Raw genomic sequence first — 22586 nt, forward strand, 5'->3', positions numbered from 1 at the left:
AACAACTTGAAGTTCATTTTTCATTCTCTTCCACCTATATTCCTCTTTGTAATAATGAAAGACTACTCTCAAGATTTTTACATTTGGTTAACTTGGCTTCTCCAAAACAACCATCATTATTTTTTATCATTTCAAAATCCTTGTAGGATCTTTCCAATATCTGGGCCTTTTAGTTCCAACGTACTTAGTCCTAAAAACATCTCCATCTCTAATCACCATCTCTATGATTTTAGCATTTTCTCTAGAAACCCAACTCAAACATTTTTTTCTCCCCTTCCTACACATACAATCCTTTAATCCATCATGGTTTCAGCAGCCCTCACTCTGACATGTCCTTACTTTCCTACTTCTACAGCTTGGATTACATAACTCATGATCATTCGATTCATCTCTCTTCCCCTCATTATATTTGTCTAGCAAATTCCAATCCCAGTCCAACTCTACCTGCTCTGTGCCTGAATCTTGCTGGTTGGTCTTTAAATTAATGACCACAAATCTCAAGTAAGCCCTTAACTCTTTTTGACTATGTCTTTTTGGATTTATTGACTTTTACACTTTGCTACAGACTGTCTCATCTCTCCCTTCTTTTCTCCTGAAACCTCTAACACTCTTCTTTCCTCCTCTCCCATGATTGAGAATAGTAGGTAACACTTACTGAGCATGTCTTCTGTCAGACCCAGTTGTAAGTGCTTTGCTATTACCTCCTTTAATACTAATAACAATCACACAAAATAATTGTTATCAGTACATTTTCAAAATAAGGAAATCAGTGCACCCAGAAGTTGAATAATTTGCCTAAGATCGCAGAGGTAGTAAATGATAAAGCTAGGGTTCTACCCCAGGCAGTTAGGCTCCAGAGATAATCCTCTGAACCTTGTCTAAGCTGATGATCTGCTTCTTGCTTCATTGAGTCAGTAGAAGTATTGAAGAAAACCTTAACACACTCGACATTTACCACCCTTACTTGTGTTTCATCCACTGCTTTCTTCCCACTTACTAAAGCATGAAGTGTCTATGCACTCGATGTGGCTGGGCTCTTTAGTGGTACGAGAGATCCTGTGCCCTTCTACCCAAGGATGTTGCTTTAGTGATTGTCTTCTTTCTCCCATATCTTCCAGTTTTTTGCTCCCTACTGAGTCATTTCTGATACAAATATGCTGTTATTCCATCCCTTAAAAAACGAAAACTTATTAATACCATTTATCCCTCCTTTAGCCCCTGCTCCATTTTTCTGCTTTCTTTTGAGCAAGACTCCTTGAAAGAACCTAAGTGTTTACTTTGTCATTGTTCACTGAGATATGTATACTTTTATGTGTAAACATTTACCTGAATTAAAAGGTGCTTTTTAATGTAAAAAAATCATTTAGAAAGTTGCTTGTATTAGCTGTTTCCACTTTTTTGAACCCACTTCAGTCAGGTTTTGACTACTGAAACTTTTCTTGTCGAGGTTATTAAAACCTCCTTCCACACTATTAAATCTGATAAATATTTATCAATCTTCATCTTGAACTATTACAAACTGATACTTTGAACCTCTGTCTTCTTGGAACACATGATGCTGCCATCCCCACTCCCTCCTGGTTCTTTTCCTACTTGTTGCTTCTCAGTTTTCCTTGTGGAGTGCTCTTTATCACCCCAACCTCTAAATCTTGCAGTAAGTGAAGGCTTAGTTACTGACCCTTTTTCATACTCTTTTTTTTTTTTTTTTGGAAGATTTTATTTATTTATTTGTCAGAAAGAGTGAGAGCACAAGCAGGGGGAGCGGCAGGCAGAGGGAGAAGCAGGCTCCCTGCTGAGCAAGGATGCAAGATTCAATCCCAGAACTCTGGGACCATGACCTGAGCCGAAGGCAGCCTCTTAACCAACTAAGCCACCCAGGTGTCCCCCTTTTTCATATTCAGAGTCTTACTCATTCCCTTAGTGATCTCATTCCATCTCATAGTTTTCAGTGCTATCCATACATGGAGGCCTCCCAATTTTGTATCTTTAGGATGGACCTCAAATTTATTTTATCCAACATATAACATTTCTGCTTCACTGTCTAGTGAACATCTTTATTTAATTTGTCCAAAGCCAAACTTTGCTGTCCCCTCTACCATGATACTCCTACCTGGCATGTCATTCCCATCACAATACTTGTTGGGACCTCTCATCTCAGGCCCAAACCTTGTAATGTCCTTAAGTATATTTCTCTCCAACCTTCTCTTTATAAATTCAGTCTGTCTGACTCCAAATTCAGTCCTTCAATGAATCCTATCTTCTCTTTCTTCTAAATACAGAATCTGATCACTTCTCACCATTTCCAGTGGCACTGATTTAGTCTCTCATTGCAGAGCCTACTAATAGATCTTGCTTTCACCTTTGGCTTCTCTATAGTCTATTTTCCATATAGCAACCAGGGTAATACTTTAAAAATGAGTTGGATTCTGATGTTCTCTGGTTCTGTACCCTCTAATGGCTTCCCATTTCACTGAAAGCCAAAGTTTTTACAATGATGTACAAGGCCTTGTAAGATTTGTATTACCACCCATCTCCCCACTTCACTCTTACCTCTCTCCCCCTTGCTCACTCTGCTTGTACCACCCTGGCTTCCTTGTTATCCTTGAATCCTCAAACATGCTCTGTCCTTAGGGTATTTCAAGTTTATTGTCCCATCTATATAGAATGATTTCCTTCTCCAACTCCCTTATATCAGACTCAAAAAGGCCACTAACTTGCCCAAGGTCACAGAAGCTACTAAAATTAAGTTTATAATTGAAACTCAAGTCTCCCTAACTACAAAGTAAATGTTTTTTCTGCCATATTTTGCTATACTGTTATGGTTTAAGTAAGAGAAGGAACAGGTAAATGTAAGGATTTTATTTTGGGCATTGACCAAAGATGATAGTGATTGGGATCCACTGGCCTCAAATTTCTGATGTGCCAAAATAGATGGAGGCAATGAGTGGTATCCAATATCTGGCTTTCCCACTCCCTTGCTCAGGAAACTTGGAGTGGCTCTCTGCTGTTATCAGATTATTTCCAGGCTTGTTATTCTGCCATTTAAGGTCGTCCTCATGTGACCTCTATGTAGCCAGCCTGCCTGCTAACTTATATTCCACAACATTCTTTGCCATGCTAGTCCTGTCATTCCATCATTTATCTTCCTTCCTTTTTTTTTTTTTTTTGCTGTTGTTAACTTCATACATAGTTACATAATTTTTTTTCTTGTGATGAGGACTTTTTTTTTTTTTTAAAGATTACTTATTTGAGAGAGCGAGAATGAGAGAGAGAGTACATGAGAGGGGGAAGAGTCAGAGGGAGAAGCAGGCTCCTCGCTGAGCAGGGAGCCCCATGCGGGACTCGATCCCGGGACTCCGGGATCATGACCTGAGCCAAAGGCAGTCACTTAACCAACTGAGCCACCCAGGCGCTTTTAAGATTTACTTTCTTAGCAACTTTCAAATAGGCAGTACAGTATTATTAACTGATCACCATGCTGTATATTACATCCCTATGACTTAGGTATTTTATAATTAGAAGTTTATACTTTTGACCCCCCTCACCCCCACTCCTCCCCACCTTAGGCAATTACAAATCTGTTCTCTGTATCTATGAACTTGGTTTTTGTTTTTGTTTTTGTTTTAGATTTCACATATAAGTGAGATCATATGGTATTTGTCTTTCTCTGTCTGATTTATGTCACTTAGCAGAATGCCCTCAAGGTCTTTCCATGTTGTCACAAGTGGTAAGATTTCATCCATTTTTATAGCTGAATAATATCCCATATATATATATATATATATATATATTTCTTTATCCATTCACCCATTGAAGGGACTCTTAGGTTGTTTCTGTATCTTGGTTATTGTAAGTAATATTGCAGTGAACATGGGAGTGCATGTATCTGTTTGAGTCAGTGTTTCTGTTTTCTTCATAAAAATACCCAGAAGTGGAATTGCTGGATCATATGGTAGCTCTAGTTTTAATTTTTTGAGGAACCTCCATACTGTTTTCCACTGGCTGTACCAATTTACATTCCTACCAACAGTGCACCAGGGTTCCCTTTTCTCCTCTTCCTTGCCAACACTATTAATTCTTTTTGATTGTAAACATTCTAACGGGTGTGAGATAACAGCTCATTGTGGTTGTGATTTGCATATCCCTGATGATGAGTGACGTTGAATATCTTTTCATGTGTCTGGTGGCCGTCTGTATGTCTTCTTCGGAGACATGTCTATTCAGATCTTTTGCCCATTTTTTATTTGGATTATTTGGGGGATTTTTTTTTGCTATTGAGTTGTTTGAGTTCTTTTTCTATATTTTGGATATTAACCCCCATCAGAGTTTTCTCCCATTCAGTATGTTACCTTTGATTTGGTTGATGATTTTCTTTGCTGTGCAGAAGCTTATAGTTTGATATAGTCTCACTTGTTTGTTTTTGCTTTTGTTGCCTTTGCTTTTGATGTCAGATCCAAAAAATCATCACCAAGTCAAGGAGCTTACTGCCTGTTTTTTTTTTCTAAGAGCTTTATGGTTTCTGGTCTCACATTCAAGTCTTCAGTCCATTTTGAGTTGATTTTTGTGCATAATATAGTAGTAGAGCTTCATTCTTTTGCATGTGGCTGTTCAGTTTTCCCAATACCATTTATTGAAGAGACTGTATATTATATATTCTTCCCTCCTTTGAATGTAAATCAATTGAACATGTATGTGTGGATTTATTTCTGGGCTCTCTATTCTGTTGCACTGATCTGTGTGCCTGTTTTTATGTCACTACCATACTGTTTTGTTTACTATAGCTTTGTAATATAGTTTGAAATCAGGGAGTGTGATGCCTCCAGCTTTGTTCTTCTTTCTCAAGATTACTTTGGCTATTTGGGGGCTTTTGTGGTTCCACAGAAATCTTAAGACTATTTGTTATATTCCTGTGAAAAATCCATAGGAAATTTGATAGGGATTTCATTGCATCTGTAGATTGCTTTGGGTAGTATGGACATTTTAACAACATTAATTCTTTAAATCCATGAGTCTGGAATCTTTCCATTTATTTGTGTCTTCAGTTTCTTTCATCAGTGTCTTGTAGTTTTGTATATTGATTTTGTATCCTGCATCTTTACTGAATTAGTTTATTCTAACAGTTTTGTGATGGAGTCTTAAGGAGTTTCTATATATAATATTTCATCTGCAAGTAGTGACATTTTTACTTCTTTCTAATGTGGATTCCTTTTATTTCTTTTTCTTGCCCAATTGCTCTAGTGCAGACTTCCAATACTATGATGAATAAAAGTGGCAAGAGTGGGCATCCGTGTCTTATTCCTGACCATGTATCCTCTTGTTAACTTTCTTACCTATTGTTTTCTCACTAATTCAAATCTTTCACTTGTTTCAAGTACTGTAGTCAACTTTTATTAACTCCTTGATGGCTTTCCCTCTAGGTATGCTCCTTCAGCAAATTTGAATTCAGCATATGTAACATCTCGTATGTTAACTCTATTTCTTTGCTTGTATTTCTTGTTTCCTATAGATATTATCTGACCAGATAACAAATTCTTTGAGAATAAAGAACATACCTATACCTGTTGTGATCTCCTACGAGATGTACAATAAATGATGAATGAATGAGTTTCTTTAAGGTGGCCACCTAGTTGGGCCTTTTTGTGAGGTTTAAAGAGAATTGGACACACTGAGTATCTGACTTATGAGCCCATATGAAAGCATGGTAACACTCACTAAGAATAACTGACTCTTTCCATCTGGCAAACCCATGAGAGCAAAGAAAGAAGTCAATTTTCCAAGATACATTTATTCAGTATTGATAAGGGGCCTACTGTGTGCTATGCATTGTTCTAGGATCTATGGATACAAGGAAAAAAGGTATAATTCCTGTCTTCAAGCTGCTCTCAGTCCTCTGACTGAGCTATGCCCAGGGAATCATGGAAGCACAGAAAGGGAGGCACTTTACTTGGCCTTTCTGAGTGGTAAGGAGCTGTGAGATGGTCCCACGAAAGCATTCCCACAGAATAAAATGATTCCATGCAGAGGTACCAGATTCTGTGGTGTTTTGGAATGAGGACTTTTCCCTCTTTATTTTTAAAAGGTTCAAATACAAAGAGACGTATAACCTCATAAATATGTCACAATTTGACTGTGTTCCTTACTTTCACAACTGGCGTAGATTTGCAATCCCAGTAAATCAAAACTAAGCAAACTTTTTCTCTAAAGGTCCAGATAATAAATATTTTAGGTTTTGCAGGCCAAATGATCTCTATCACAACTACTGAACCTCCCCCACTATAGAAGGAAAAAGAGCCACAAACAATGTGTAAATGAATAAATGTGGCTGTGTTCCAATACAGTTTTATTCATGGACACTGAAATTTGAATTTCATGTCATTTCCATGTGTCATAAAATACAATCATTTTGATTTTTTTCCCCCAATTATTTACAAATGTGAAAACTAATCTTAGATTGTAGACCATATAAAAACAGGCAGTGGGCTGGATTTTGCCTTTGGGTCATAGTTTGCTCTCTTCTGCCTTTTCTTAGCTCTTTGTTTATATTTAGTAGGTGTATCATCTGGTATGAAATCTGCTTTTGAGGGAGTGAACTGCTATTCTGATATAACCTATATTAACCTATAAACTATATCACTTTGCCACTGTGACTTTTATCGCAGTTTCCTTTGTAGATACCACATGCTATCTCCCTCAGTCACCTGGGTTAGATACCTGGAAATCCTCTGAAGTTCTCATTCTTTACCATTCGCCTAGCCAGTGATTATTAAGGCTTGTAGGTTCTACTATTAAAATAACTCTTCTTTCTAGTTTATCTCCACTGCGTCTGTTTTAATTTAAATTCTCATAATAGCTAAGTTGGGCCACTGTGATAGCTTCCTCTTAGCTTTCTAGCTCTAGTCTTAACCACTTTTATTCCATTGGCCACTGTTTTCTAAAATGTAAACGATGGTGTTACTTCCTAGATTTAAATCTTTTGTTGGCATACCAGGTACATCAAACTGATTAATAGTGCAGGCTCTGGGCCTATACTGCCTAGCTCTGCCACTTACTAGCTTGTGTGACCTTACCAAGTAGCTTAATTGTTCTAAGCTCCAGTATCCTAATTATATAAAATATGGATAATAATAGTACACTTCTGAGAGGTTTGCCAGGATGATTACATGAGGTATTCTATGTTAAAAGACTGTGATAGTGCCTGCAACAAAGTATTCAAACATTAGCCACTATTTTTATTACGATTTAACTCTTTTCTACTTTTTAAACCTCTTCTATTGTTTTTCTGATAGGTGTTTTTTACTCCAGCCACATTGCAGTTCTGTCAACAGGTCACATTCCTCATGCCTGACTTCCACTTTAAGAGTCAGCTCAAGTATATTCGCATTTAGGAAGGCTGTCCTACCCTTCTAGGTGAAGTTAGCTTTCCCTTCTTGTTCTCATAGCTGCTTAAATGTACTTCTCCTTTATGTAGTGTATTATAATTTCTTTTAAACTTCTTTACTAGCCTGACAACTTCCAAGGGCTGGGACCATATCTGCAATTCTGCATTCTCAGCACCTAGCACCGAATCTGCAATATATACATACAATAAATGGTGATTGAATGTGAATCATAGCTTCTGCAGACACAAGATAAAGTGTAGCTTCTGGTCTGTAACTTCCAGATGTAGGTTTTATTTATTTATTTATTTTTTTAAAGATTTTATTTATTTATTTGAGAGAGAGCATGAGAGTAGGGAGGGTCAGAGGGAGAAGCAGACTCCCTGCCGAGCAGGGAGCCCGATGCGGGACTCGATCCCGGGACTCCAGGATCATGACCTGAGCCGAAGGCAATCGCTTAACCAGCTGAGCCACCCAGGCGCCCCAGATGTAGGTTTTATTGACCACCAAGTTCATAGCATAGTACCAGACACATAGTAATTATTAAGTATTTGCTAAATGGATGTGATATTGAAGAACTTAAATTCAACTTTAAAACAGTTCATTCATGGAATGTATTTCATTTTTAGTGCTATTATTCTGCTTTCTAATTTATTTTAGATTCATTAGTATACAGAACTCCCAATTCTAAAACAAACAAAAGGACCAAACCCATTGTTGCTGTGGCACAGTCTACTTTGACCTTCATAAAACCATTAAAAACAGGTAAGTGTTCATTATTTTTTAAGTAACTGAAAAACTGACATGGGATGAAGCATTAATTGCATTTCAAGTAGAAATGAATTGATACTTTTTATTGAATTAAAGCCTTGGAGAATTGTAAATATGTGTATTCAAATAACAGGATATTTCCTTAGACTTCGGTGAAATTAACTCATGGTGAGGATTTTTAAATAACCAGGAGGTACAGTGGTACTTTTTTCCTTCAAACTTTGATTATATTTTATACCTAAAACCTTTTCAACTGTTTTTAGCAAGTAGTGGAAAAGCAAATATTGTTCAGTGTTTTAAAGGTGGTTTTGCTAGTGAAAAATGGTCTTTTGCTATATATTGCATGATAATTTAAAAGAGAATTTCTTACACAATAAACCAACTGTATTCTTAGATATTCCTAGACACCCAATGCCGTTTGCTGCAAAAAACATGTTTTATGATGAACGCTGGAAGGAAAAGCAGGAGCAGGGCTTTACTTGGTGGCTAAATTTTATATTAACTCCTGATGACTTCACAGTAAAAACAAATATTTCTGAAGGTAAACATTAAATTAATGTTTAAATTAAATAATGCTCTTGTTTTAACAGTTCTTAATATGAATTGTCATTTTTTAATTATGCATATATATTATAGTTAATGGCATGGTTCGCTAATTCATTGACATGAATGCTAAAGATTGTGTAGGTGAGAATTTGTAGGGAATTCTTTACTGAAGGTACTAAACTTTGCTTTTTCCTTTTGCTTTCCATTCTTGTTCATCAGCCAATGCAATTCCAGCCTTTCAGGGGAATGAGTTTTATTTTAATATAGATTCAGTCTGAGTTAAGAGTGAAACATGGCTACTAAGAAATCCAATTCACTCTTTACCACATTAATAAAGTACAATGTCCTGGTGAATAAATCTAACAGTCTTCTATGGCAAACGTCTCAGTGCATGTTCTGGAAAAGAGGAGACTCAGGTGTAGAATAAGATGGAAACATGCTGTCCTTCAGACATTTGAAGGCTTTTTTCCTGAGAGAGAAGGAAACTTCACTTGTGACACTCCTGCATAGAAATTACAGGATCAGTTCGACTCAAGCTAAGGAAACATAATTTCTCCTTGTTGCAGTGTTCAGAGGCCTGTCTGTATTTGTTAGAGAATACTGTATAGCATGTTTACATTAAAAGGCCCTTTGGCAAGACAATCTCTAAGGCAGCTTTTCTTTTTCTCCAAAAGTAAACACAGCCTGATTTTCAGTTTTCTTCTTGAGAGAAAATATGTTTTATAAAAATTCAAGTTGCATTTCAAAATTTAATTGATTTTTTAAAGTCACATTCTTTAGAGACTTCTTTTTTTTAATTTATTAAAAAGGATGGAAACAGAGAAACTAGTTGGGAGACTATTTCATTAGCGTAGATTAGAGATGATAGTATGTGAACTTGGGTAATAGTGATAGAGGTTGTGAGAAGTGGTTAGACTTGAGATCCATTTTGCAGGTAGAGCCCCAAGTTGCAAAGATAGAATGGCCTAGGGTACTGAGTGAATGGTGACACCCATATTTTGAGATAAGAAAGAAAAGAGCAAGCTTGGAAGGGGCGGAGAATAGACCCTGTTTTGGCCATCTGAAATTTGCATTTATTGCTGGATGTAAGGACATCTGTATATATTGTTTAACCAGAAACATTCTTCCTTTTGTTTTTGCCCAGTAAGTGCTGCTACTCTTTTGGGAGTGGAGAGTCAACATAAAATCAGTGTTCTTAGAGCTCCTACAAAAGATGAAATGTCTCTCAGAGCTTATACTGCTCGGTGCAGGTTGAATAGATTACGTCGTGCAGCATGTCGCTTATTTACTTCTGAAAAAATGGTTAAAGCTATTAAGAAGCTTGAAATTGAAATTGAAGCTCGGCGGTTAATTGTTAGAAAAGATAGACACCTCTGGAAAGATGTGGGTAAGAAGATTATAGAAATCTCTATAAAGATTCTTTATATCTAAAGATGTGATTATTTATATTTTTTAAAGATTTATTTATTTGAGAGAGAGAGAGCATGCATGTACATGAGTTAGGGGAGGGCCAAAGAGAGAGGGGGGAGGGAGAGAGAGAATCCTCAAGCAGACCCCCCACTGAGTGCAGAGCCTGATGCAGGGCTGATCCCAGGACCCTGAAATCATGACCTGAGCGAAAATCAAGTCAGATGTTTAACTGACTGAGCCACCCAGGCACCACTTGAGATTAATTCTTTAAAAACACTAAAGATTTTATATTTCAGAGTCAAATATATACATGATTTGACTTCGCTGCCTAAAATCTCATGTACTTTAATATGATCATATATATTTAAGAATGGCATGTATTTAACTCATTTCGTATAAGTGATTATCCCTATTTTCCACTGATTTCTCTCCATAAAATTTTATTTATTGTCTCTATTTGATTAGTGGTCTGAGCTTACTTGCTTTTCACATGCATTTCAGGAGAACGGCAAAAAGTCCTGAATTGGCTGTTGTCATATAATCCTTTATGGCTACGAATCGGCCTAGAGGTAAGTATATGCTTCCATTTTTGAAATTTTATATTTTTTATTATATACTTTTTTTATATATACCTTTAGTAGACTTATTATGTATTTTTAATAGATTTTTTAATAAAATATGGTTTCACTTATAAAGTCATTTTGTTAGCTTCATTGGTCTTTCAGTATAAAATTTAAGGTCCTTTAATAAATACTTAGTAGGTAATTAGATCTTGCCAGTATATATTATTGCCATATCATCACATAGTAATTTTCCTGTTTTCTTAAATATATATAATTTGGTACTGGATATCATAAGTATTGTAAGCTCCTTTTTGAGCTTTTACAAATGATATACTTGGCTGTTTTAAATATATTTTCTAATTTAAACCTCTTCAAATCCCAGTGAGGTATGTTTTATTATTTCTACTTCACTGACAAAACTGAAGCTTAGATTTTAAGTGACATGCTTTATGCCAGTTATTAGTCAGGATTTGAATCTATACCCATCTGATGCCAGAGCCTAAACTTGTAACCACTTTGATGCAACACTTCTCGTAAAAATGTTGTCAAATTTGAGTTTTTCACTTAGCGCATGGCTCAGTAATACTTAGAGTTTTAAACTAACTGAATGAAAAAGACACTAGTAGTTGACTATTAAAGATATGATTCTATTTTAAAAATGCTCTATGTTTCCAGTTTTCTTTCATCTTTTACTAGTATACTTTTACATTTTCTTTAGGCTTTTTGCCATTGTCATGTAGGATATTCTATTCTTCAGCTTATTCCAGGTGTTAGAATAGAATGATCTTTGGTACTGAAAGGAATTGTTAACAATAATTTGGCTTTTATTTATCAAGAAATTGAGGCCCAAAGAGAACAAATGATAAGCTTACTGAGGTCACACAGTTTGATAGTATCATTGCTAAGTTTTCTTATTTCAATTTAGTATGCTTTTTGTTAATCAGAAAATTACATATCAGCTGGCTCTGCTTTCACATGTCAAATAATTCTAGAACCTTAATTGGAGTAGAACCCCTCTATTTGGGCCAAGGTAAAAAGCAAGAGAGTTAGTAGAAATTTGTAATTCCTTTTAAAACTTCTGCTTGGGAATGCCTGAGTGGTTCAGTTGTTTAAGTGTCTGCCTTCGGCTCAGGTCATGATCTCGGGGTCCTGGGATCGAGTCCCGCCTCAGGTTCCCTGCTCAGCAGAAAGTCTGCTTCTCCCTCTGCCTCTCCCTCCCCGGCTTCTGCTATCTGTCTCGCTGTCTCTCTCTCTCTCTCAGATAAATAAATAAAGTCTCTAAAAATAAATAAAAAATAAAACTTCTGCTTAGATGTAGTATATGTCGCTTCCATCCATATTCCACTGGCCAGAGCACATTATCTGGCCAAACACAAATGAGGTAGGAATATTATCCTCCCACAAGGGACACAGCAAGTCCATGTCGGTTGGTGGGAATGTATAATCCTTTTAGATGGAAAGGAGGGATGAGTAACTATGAACACCTTAAGGTTCTGGTGGTGGTCATGACCTTTGAGGATTTTAAGAAAACATCAAAGGCAAAAAAATTAGTAAATAAAGATAAAGTTTTTCTATTTTGGCATATATTTTCCATGCTTTTATCTCTACGTTTGGTCAATGTAAAGTTATAAAATATAATTTGATATGGTTTTAGTTTTTTCTAATTGCTTTAAAAATCATTAATAATGGGGCGCCTAGGTGGCTCAGTTGTTAAGCGTCTGCCTTCAGCTCAGGTCATGATCCCAGGGTGCTGGGATCGAGCCCTGCATTGGGCTCCCTGCTTGGTGGGAAGCCTGCTTCTCCCTCTCCCACTCCCCTTGCTTATGTTCCCTCTCTCGTTGTGTCTCTCTCTGTCAAATAAATAAATAAAATCTTTTAAAAAAAAATCAGTAATAAGCATATTGATGTTAAATTTCATATTTAAATCAATTATACGCAATTAATGAATCATTGAACACTACATCAAAAACTAATAACGTACTATACGGTGGCTAACTGAACATAATAAAAAAATTTTTAAAAATCAATTATAAACAGATCTGAACTTCCCAAATTATCATTTTAGATTATTTGCAGATGGGTTTCTACCCGTTAACTATTAGAAAACTTTTAATATTTAAGTTTCTGTTGTACCATCATGATATACTTAGTAAGATAATTAAAATTGAATTTGAACAACATGCCTACATTTGATAGTTCTTTGAAGGAAAAAATTAAAATGTAAATATGGTTTGTCAGATGATTTTTAAGAATTTATCTTAGTCCTGAGCGTTTGCCTTTTTTCATCGTACACCATATACACTAAAGAATGCACAAAGCATATAAAGTTTAAAGAGGTTATTTAGCAAATACCCATGTTATTTCCATACTACTTAGAAAATAGAACATTGCCAAATCCTTAGAAGATTGTAGTTTGCTCTCCCCTTGTTGTATCCTTTTGCTTCTTAAAGGTCACATAGTCTTGACTTTAATTTCTTTTCAGACAATTTTTGGAGAACTTCTATCTTTGGAAGACAACAGTGATGTCATGGGGTTGGCTGTGTTTATTCTGAATCGCTTACTTTGGAATCCTGATATAGCCGCTGAGTATAGACACCCCACCGTTCCTCATCTATATAGAGATGGTGAGTAGTTCTGCCTCCACTGCATTCTTTCCACACTATGCATAAATGGCTTCTTCTTATTCTTTCTGGTCTCTGTTTAAATTTTACCTTCTTAGAGATGCCAGTATAAATATTCTCCCTTTCTTTACACCCATCATTCCCCATCACTTCCTCCATCACTGTAATTATTTTTACCTTTTTGTTGTCTCTACCCACCCTCTCCTCACAAGTAGGCTGTAAGCCCTGTGGAGATCATATTTCTTTTAGCTTGTTACTATAAATGTGGCATCTAGGATGCCACCGGCATAGAGTAGGTGCTTATTAAAAATTTGTTGCATGAGACAGACTAAATCACTTGATATCTCTGTGTCTGTGCTTTCTCCTCCATGAGCTGGAAATATTAGAAACATACAGTTTTATGAGTATTACATGAATTTCATACATTTAAAGCACTAAGAAAGGCACATAGTGTTCTATTTGTGCTTATTATTACTTTTCTTTGTTAGTATGTTATCATATTTTAAGGTGAAACTTGTCTTTCACAGATTAACTTGCTATGCTTTTTTGTACTTTTACTTAAGGTCATGAAGAAGCTTTGTCTAAGTTTACATTGAAAAAGTTATTGCTGTTGGTTTGTTTCCTTGATTATGCCAAAATATCCAAACTTATTGATCATGACCCTTGTCTCTTCTGTAAAGATGCTGAATTCAAGGTATAGTGTTCATTTTCTCTTTTATATTTCACATTTAAGACTTTGACTTGTTTTTATTGTTATTTTCTCTTTAAAAACTTCTAAGTTTCCCAAAGAAGAGTACTCTGGAGTGGAATAGGATAGGAATACCTATCTAGTCTGTTTTATTAGTAGTTCTAACCCTGCCTAACTTACTGGTTGACCTTTCACCAGCACACAACCCTATTAAGTTTTGTTGATTTGAGAACTCTGAGGAATTAACTGGAGGGGAAATTTCTTTCCTAATTTAGCATATTATCAAATGAATTCTAATTTTTGGAGTCTGTTATTAATTATGAGCAATTTTTTAAAAGGCCTTAAATTGGAAATAGATGTACATTATTACCATATGATATGAAACTGACTTTTGTTATGCTACCATTAATTTTACCTCATTTCTATATGCACAAGATAAGAATTTGTTGTTACTGTAAACAAAATTACAATCTTGGGATTTAATACCTGCAACTTGTTTCTCCACAGACTAGTAAAGACATTCTTCTGGCTTTTTCACGAGACTTCCTAAGTGGTGAAGGTGACCTTTCCCGTCACCTTAGCTTATTGGGATTACCTGTTAACCATGTTCAGACACCATTTGACGAATTTGATTTTGCTATTACAAATCTTGCTGTAGACTTGCAATGTGGGGTGCGTCTTGTGTAAGTATAAGAAATAGAAATATTTTACTTAATGGAATAGACTAAAGTTTTCTGGAAAACACTTTTTTTCTGTATTTACATAGTCTTTCTTTCTTTTTTAATTAATTAATTTATTTTAGAGAGAGAGTTGGGGGAGGGGTCGAGGGAGCGAGAGAATCCTCATGCAAACTCTCTGCTGAGCACAGAGCCCAACATGGGGCTCAGTCCCACAACCCTGAGATCATGAAATGAGCCGAAATCAAGAGTTGGACACTTAACCAACTGAGCCACTCAGGTGCCCCCTCTTTCTTGCTCTTTCATGTGATGCAATAAATTTTTTTTAGGGCAAAAAAGGTTGGAATAAGTATCTGCAATACTTTTGTAAAATGGTGTCAATTTTAGGTCCAGGAACCTTGTCGCCTATGCACATTTTTTTCATGCTGACAGTGACGAGGGTCTGTGAGTAGTGACCAGTGATGCCCCAGAATAGAAGTTGGGACAAGCATGGAACTAATTAAAATTCAAACATTTAAGTAACACATTATGTTGACAGGGTTTCATAAGTACTGTTATTACTTGGAACCAATTCTAGTAGTATTATTAACCTTGTTTTAAACACGAGAAGTAACAGTTTTATACCAAGTTTTATACCATAGTATTGGGACATAAATTCAGGATGTCTGGCTTCAAATCATATAATATTTCTCGGTAACAAACTAAAATCCTCAAAATTGGCTTTTGTATGAGTCCAGTGAATTACCAGTTCCTGCTTTGGAAGGAGTGACCATGAGCACAGTACAGTACTGCAGTTGGCCTCTTCAGGATATCTGCGTGGGGGACATTTGTCTTGTTTCTAGGAAACTCACCAGTTGATATTACATTTGACATTTGTGAGGAAGAGATCTCTGGATCTTTATGAATCCCTAGTTCTTCAAAAACAACATACATGTCACTTGCTTCCTTCTAAATTAAATTTCCATGAACATTCTTTTCTGATTATATGTTCTCACAACAAGGTAATAGTCTTTTGGACCTTACTGTAACTATTTCTCACTTGAGCAGTTTCCATATAGGCTAGAGCATTTGCTGAAAATGTTTCATATGTTATTTTTATATTTGTTTAATTTGTTCATTTCATAAATCCAAGCCACTACATCTGTTTCTGGCCAATAGGAATTCACATTTTTAGACTTTCTCCACTTTCCAAGGGGGGGGCAGTGATTGGTTTTATGGTCAGTGCTATTTTCCACAATGGAAGACATTTTTTAGGCTTTTAGGATAGTTACTAAGGATTTAGCAGTGTTGGATGTTGATGCTTTTTAGTTGGTCAGGAATTCTAACTAGTTAAGAGACTTGATTTTGCATACTAGATTTCCGCTTACTTCAGTGTCAGCAAAATGATCCTGGATCTTCAAGGTCATTTGAGAATGCTTGAGAATGGCTAGTCCACTAATGCCAATAGGTAACGGGTTGGTCTACTGTTGCAGAAATACTTCATATGTCAGCTTGGAATGATCTTAAGTGACTTTCTAACCTTCAGAAATTATGGTTATATAAACAGTTCTGCCAAATTTTAGTTCTGTAAACAATTCTGCCAAATTTTAGCTATCTACAATAATCCATTGGGGCTTGCTTTTTCTGTAGAAATATTGATTATTGTCTAGTAGATAAAATACTAGTGACCTAGATGATATTAGGGGTTTGAATTTAAGTTGTAGTATATATGTCTTTTTAAGGTAGGTGCTCAAATATTTTTACAATAATCTGGTACAGATGTAACAGAATGGCTTTTGAATCTGTTAAATCTGAGTTTTAGTCCATACTACTAACTGTGTGACTGTTAGTAACTGTGTGACTATAGGCAGTTTACTAAATTTCTCTGGGCTTTGGTTTCTTCATCTGCAAAAAAAATGGGATAATAATGCCTGACTGTGGGACTCACTATGAGGACTAAAATAAGAAAAGAAAGTACTTGCTTGGTGTGTAGAATACAGTAGCCCCTCCATAAATATACTTTCTCCCTTCCTTTCCTTTTCTTTTTTCCTATAGAACTCTGTTAATTTGTTCATGTGTGCATTTGTGTATGTCTCATCTTTTTTTCTTACATTCTGTTCATAGACCTCAAACCGCAGGCTTAAAATGAGAAATGACTCTTATTTGCCAATTATGGAGCAACAGTTTTCAGTTAGTTTTTTGGGATCTTTTTCACCTACAATCCTTTAAATTAGGGGATTTATGTGGGTGATAACTGTATTTAAATAAAGTTCATCTTGCATTTTTTGTTTGTTTTTTAAAGGAAAGTTAAGTTTATTTCTTCACATGATAAGGACAATCATACATTGACAGATCCTTACTGTCTCAGTGTGGGGAGGGTAAAGGCAGGATATTTATGATATTTTGGGGCCTGGTTTGAGCCCCACCTTTTGATGCAGGGAGCTTTTCATATATGTTTTTATATGACCGTGTCATCTGAAAATTCCTTTATTGTTAGGCGAATCATGGAACTTCTCACACGGGACTGGAATCTCTCAAAGAAACTCAGGATTCCTGCAATAAGTCGTCTTCAAAAGATGCACAATGTTGACATTGTTCTTCAAATTCTTAGATCACAAGGAATTCAGTTAAATGATGAGAATGGTAAAAAATTGAGTAAAGATAAAACTTTTTCTTCTCACCAAAAATTGGTATGTACGTATATGGTGCTAACAGATTGTCTTTTCATTTATAGGAAATACAATCCTATCTAAGGATATTGTGGATAGGCACAGAGAAAAAACTCTTGCATTACTTTGGAAAATAGCATTTGCTTTTCAGGTATTGTACATTTGGTAAATTTTACACTTTTTATCAAATTTTAGTATTGATTTATAAAAGCATTTTTCATCAAATAGACTAACAATAACTGTTCCTTACTGGGGTTTATTCTGTCCCAGGAACTGGGGTAATTGCTTTATATATATTCCAATTTAATCTTCACAATACCCCTGTAAGGTAGGTGTTATCACTGCTTCATAGTAAGGAAACTGAAGCTAGAAGCTATAGCATTATAGGACGCAGCGATGAGATTAGAACCCAGGCTTGTGTGACCCCAAATCTTACACATGACACACTATACATTAGCCACTATGCATTCTATCACTTCTGCATGAACTATGTTTGCCTTTAAAAAAAAAAAGAAGAAGAAGAAGAAGACAGCGATGACAGTGACTAACTTCTATGGGTTAAGAATGATATATGAAAACCATAAAGATATTTATCCTTTTTTGTGTGTGTTTCAGGTGGATATTTCCCTTAATTTAGATCAGTTAAAAGAAGAAATTGACTTTTTAAAACACACACAGAGTATGAAGAAAACAATGTCTGCACGATCATGCCATTCTGATGCTATTATCAATAAGAAAAAGGACAAAAGAAATAGTGGTTCCTTTGAACAATATAGTGAAAGCATAAAGCTGTTGATGGAGTGGGTAAATGCTGTTTGTGCTTTCTATAATAAAAAAGTAAGTTTCTTTGTTTTTGTTTTAGCTCACTATCTTTAAGTACATTTTGGTTAAAGTCAAACTTTATTCATAAAATATTTTATTGCATTTCTTAAATAATGTAGTTTATATATAACCAAACTTTTCCTCAAATGAGTGAGGGTGTTTTCACATACTGTATTTTATCTAATCTGTCAACAATTGTAGAATGCACAATCTTTTTATGTATTACTAAGAAAGAAAAAATGCCCTAGTCAGGAGTCTCAATAGGAGACATTTGTATAGAGTGGGGCACCTAAGGATCACACCCTTATCTTAAAGATAAATGCAAATAAACTCACCGTGCACAAGGGGACAATAGAGAACCTGACCACTGGGTACAAAGAGGAGGAAAAAAATCTAAGTTGAGTGTTTTGTAATCATTTGTTAGATTGATACTGTATTTCTTTATGAAGGGTACCTTTAAATGTAAATATGTGAAAATGAATAAAATAATGGTAGAGAATATGAAGCCAGAAAAATGATAGAGTACATGTTACTAAATATAGTAAACTGTTAACACCTTGAACAATATTGTTAGTAGAAAATTTGTCAGATATATGGATAATCTTCTGTGTTTTGACTAAATACCAGAGAGCTACTGAAGGCTCTAGGGGAGAATGTGTTCCATACCTTTCTCTTAACTTCTGGTGTTGCTGGCAGTCCTTGGCATTCCTTGGCTTATAGATACTTTACTCCAATCTCTGCCTCTGTCCTCACATAACATCTTCCTGTGTGTCTCTGTGTCTCTCTCCATATAAGGATACCAGACATTGGATTAGAATGAATCTACCCTACTCCACTGTGAAAATTAAACCTGTAATGGCCCTATATCCAAATAATGTGATATTTTGAGGTTCTAGGAAGGACATGAATTTTTTTTTATTCTTATGTTAATCCCCATACATTACATCATTAGTTTTAGATGAAGTGTTCCATGATTCATTGTTTGTGCATAACACCCAGTGCTCCATGCAGAATGTGCCCTCCTCAATACCCACCACCAGGCTAACCCATCCTCCCACCCCCCTCCCCTCTAGAACCCTGTTTGTTTTTCAGAGTCCATCGTCTCTCATGGTTCGTCTACCCCTCTGATTTCCCTCGCTTCATTCTTCCCCTCCCGCTACCTTCTTCTTCTTTTTTTTTTCTTAACATATATTGCATTATTTGTTTCAGAGGTACAGATCTGAGATTCAACAGTCTTGCACAATTCACAGCGCTTACCAGAGCACATACCCTCCCCAGTCTCTATCACAGTCACCCCATCCCTCCCACCCCCCCACTCCAACAACACTCAGTTTGTTTCCTGCGATTAAGAATTCCTCATATCAATGAGATCATATGATACAAGGACATGAATTTTTTGAGAGACCCTATTTCTCCTAGCACAATAATCAAATTCTGTTTTTGAAAGAGTATTTTATAATTGAGAATTTGGCTATAAATACAATGTTATCCTAGGTACTATTAGCCACTAATGTGATTTTCATAGCTATTAAAAGGAAATACAGACTACAAAACCATTAATATCCATATTACTGTCTAAATACAGTTAATCCTTTTTCTGCAATTTCCAATCAGGTGGAGAATTTTACAGTGTCTTTCTCAGATGGCCGTGTATTATGTTACCTGATCCATCACTACCATCCTTACTATGTGCCTTTTGATGCTATATGTCAACGTACTACTCAAACCGTAGAATGCACACAAACTGGTTCAGTGGTGTTAAATTCATCATCTGAATCTGATGGAAGTTCTCTGGATTTGTCTCTCAGAGCACTTGATCATGGTTAGTCCCTTTTGCCTGATTAACTTTTCAAGTGTTTTCTTTGTCACATCAGATTTTTGACTGGAGCTGTCTAATCTCTTTTTTATTTACATAGTAGAAAACACTTCAGAACTATACAAAGAACTTCTAGAAAATGAAAAGAAAAATTTTCAATTGGTTAGGTCTGCAGTTAGAGACCTTGGTGGAATACCTGCTATGATTAATCATTCAGATATGTCCAATACAATTCCTGACGAAAAGGTAAGAGTTTCTCAACTAATAACAAGAGTCTCAGAAGGTGACAGTAAGATGCATATTCTCTGTCAAACTTCTGTTTTCATCTCTTCTGTTTTCTCTTAGGTGGTTATCACTTATTTGTCATTTCTTTGTGCAAGGCTTTTGGATCTTTGTAAAGAAGCAAGAGCTGCTAGACTTATACAGACAACTTGGAGAAAATACAAACTAAAAACAGATCTAAAACGCCAACAGGTACTCCCCCAAAATGAAAACACTACAATGTGAATTGTACTTCACAAAATACCAGTTGATTGATTCCCGATGTGATTTTTACATTTTACTGATGTATGAAGTTATTGACATAATTTTAATAATTGTGTGTGTTTTGAGTTAGGGATGGGTATTTCTCCCTAACTCCTGATGTTTCCTTCACTGGGTGTATCTTCCAACCACTGTCCCCTTGCTTGCTCTAGGGGAAGTAGAATAACTTACCCCCTTTGTAAATTTGTAAAAATGAACTGAGGATACCTGACTCAGCTCTTTTCTTCTTCGTGGAATCTAACCTATCTCTGGGAGCAGTTTTCCATGAATTTTTCATGCAGTGTTCTGGGAGGCTTGATCTTGCTGCTGAAGTGCCCCTTGAGTCTGGGTGTCATTGTCTGATTTTGCAGTTCAGTTAGCCAGCTCATTTTGTCTGTCATGAAACTTTTCCAGTGTACCCTTTATTAGTTTAAATGTGGAATTTGGTTTCTATTGTTTTATTTCTCAATTTCTGGGACCTGGGCATAGGAATAGTGATGTTATTTTTCGTTTCCTTTTGTGACCCCAACAGTACAAAATTTTACGTTAATGTAAGCTTTTTTTTTTTTAATTCTGAGAAAAATGCAATTTTTAACCATCTGTGAAATGGTCTCCTTGATCAAGTTGAACAAACTATTCTAATGCTTTTTTCTCCCTACCCCTATAATGATCCTGTATTTACTTATTTGGAAAATCAAACAAAATAAGCATCCATGCTTGATAAATTTATCAGATATTTCAGAAATACTTTGCACCTTATACTCCTCCTCAGTCTTGAGTTACTGTGCATTTATGATAGAGTTCTTAATAACTATAAAACAGCTACATTTTGGCAACTCTTAAACATAACATGTATTTTGTCATAGTTTATCAGACTCGGAAATAACGCTAATTGAAATAATTTGCTCTTACCCACTCAAACTCTTGGTAATAACTTTTGGGAACTAGGCAATACTGGCTAGAACTGGCTGATACTCACAAATGGTCTTTTCTGCTACCATATATATTCTTTGTGCCTGCTTTTGCCCCTTATCTTCTCAGAATCTGCCTCCTTGCCCACATACTCCTTAGAGGATAACTTTGTACTTCTGGAAGCTTATAGGAGAATTGCTTTAGGAGAGTTTTCAGCAAAGACTCTTTCCTGGCTGGTCCTCAAATTATTTCACTAATTCTGTTTATATGACATTGAGAGATTTAAAATCCCATGAAACAGATATTTATCAGAATTGGGGAGGGTAGTAAATGAAATCTGCTTTATTTTCTGCTCAAGACGACCTTATACTAATAAGATATAAACTAGAAAGATTTCTTATTAGCTCTTTGCTGGTGAGATCCCTTTTCCTGATTTAGGAAGTAGAAATTTTTCCAATCTAGGTAGTAGAAATTTCCCTGTTTTTTGAAGACCACTGGTTCTCTCCTTTCTCCAGGCGACCATGCTCCATCTCTTAATACAATTACACTAGCATCCAATTACATCTTTTCATTTGCTATTTGGAACATTAAGCAGTAGGTCCCCTGTATATTCTCATAGAAATATTATAAGCTAATAAACATATAAATATTACCTTGGGGTAGCTAATTTTTCAGGTGTTGTATTTTCATGTCATTGTTATACTTCATATAAACTATCCATTGAGAATAGACTGGCTTAAGTTCTTGTAGTGACAAGTGAAAAATGACTAATGGCCTAATTACCTAATGAATGAAGCAGGATTATCCAAGGGTACCTGATACATTCTACCTTTTAGTTCTTCCTGTCAGAGTAGGCATAAACTGTAAAGCAAAGTAAATCCCTGTATGTGGCCCATATGCAAGGTAAAATAAAACAACCTTGTAATAGGTTGGCTTAACAATAGTATAGAATTAAAAATGATGACATGCAGTCTAATTTAGAGAAGAAACAGTGACTTCCAGGATTGGAATTTTTACCATCAGTTTATATAAGTTTTCAAACAGTTGCTAGTTTTTGTAGTACATTTGCCTCTTTGGATTTGTCTATTTTCCATCTGTAGCTTCTCTAATGTCACATAAAATTGTTCCATTTTAATTTGCTTGAGATTGAGATGGTCTACAAACAGGTAAGTGTCAACTTACCTTAGCCTACTGTATCTGGGAGTGCCCCTTGC

General features: G+C 35.7%; 1 protein-coding gene across 2 annotated transcripts in view; it reads left to right on the plus strand.

The window, feature by feature from the left end:
- Positions 1-22586, plus strand: part of ASPM (assembly factor for spindle microtubules) — a 69095-nt gene that overhangs the window by 7750 nt on the left and 38759 nt on the right. Inside the window, exons 4-16 of one of the 2 annotated variants that reach the window (XM_035010398.1) lie at positions 8037-8141; positions 8542-8688; positions 9838-10080; positions 10605-10672; positions 13149-13290; positions 13851-13981; positions 14483-14658; positions 17129-17274; positions 17366-17451; positions 17916-18137; positions 19737-19944; positions 20039-20184; positions 20284-20412. In XM_035010398.1, coding sequence (XP_034866289.1) covers positions 8037-8141; positions 8542-8688; positions 9838-10080; positions 10605-10672; positions 13149-13290; positions 13851-13981; positions 14483-14658; positions 17129-17274; positions 17366-17451; positions 17916-18137; positions 19737-19944; positions 20039-20184; positions 20284-20412 — 1949 coding nt within the window. The remainder of the gene's footprint in view (positions 1-8036; positions 8142-8541; positions 8689-9837; positions 10081-10604; positions 10673-13148; positions 13291-13850; positions 13982-14482; positions 14659-17128; positions 17275-17365; positions 17452-17915; positions 18138-19736; positions 19945-20038; positions 20185-20283; positions 20413-22586) is intronic. The other variant, XM_035010399.1, reaches the window with a different exon arrangement.

This window comes from Mirounga leonina, unplaced genomic scaffold (genome assembly GCF_011800145.1).
Source record: "Mirounga leonina isolate KUSES-001 unplaced genomic scaffold, KU_Mleo_1.0 Mir_154, whole genome shotgun sequence".
Classification (NCBI taxonomy): domain Eukaryota; kingdom Metazoa; phylum Chordata; class Mammalia; order Carnivora; family Phocidae; genus Mirounga; species Mirounga leonina.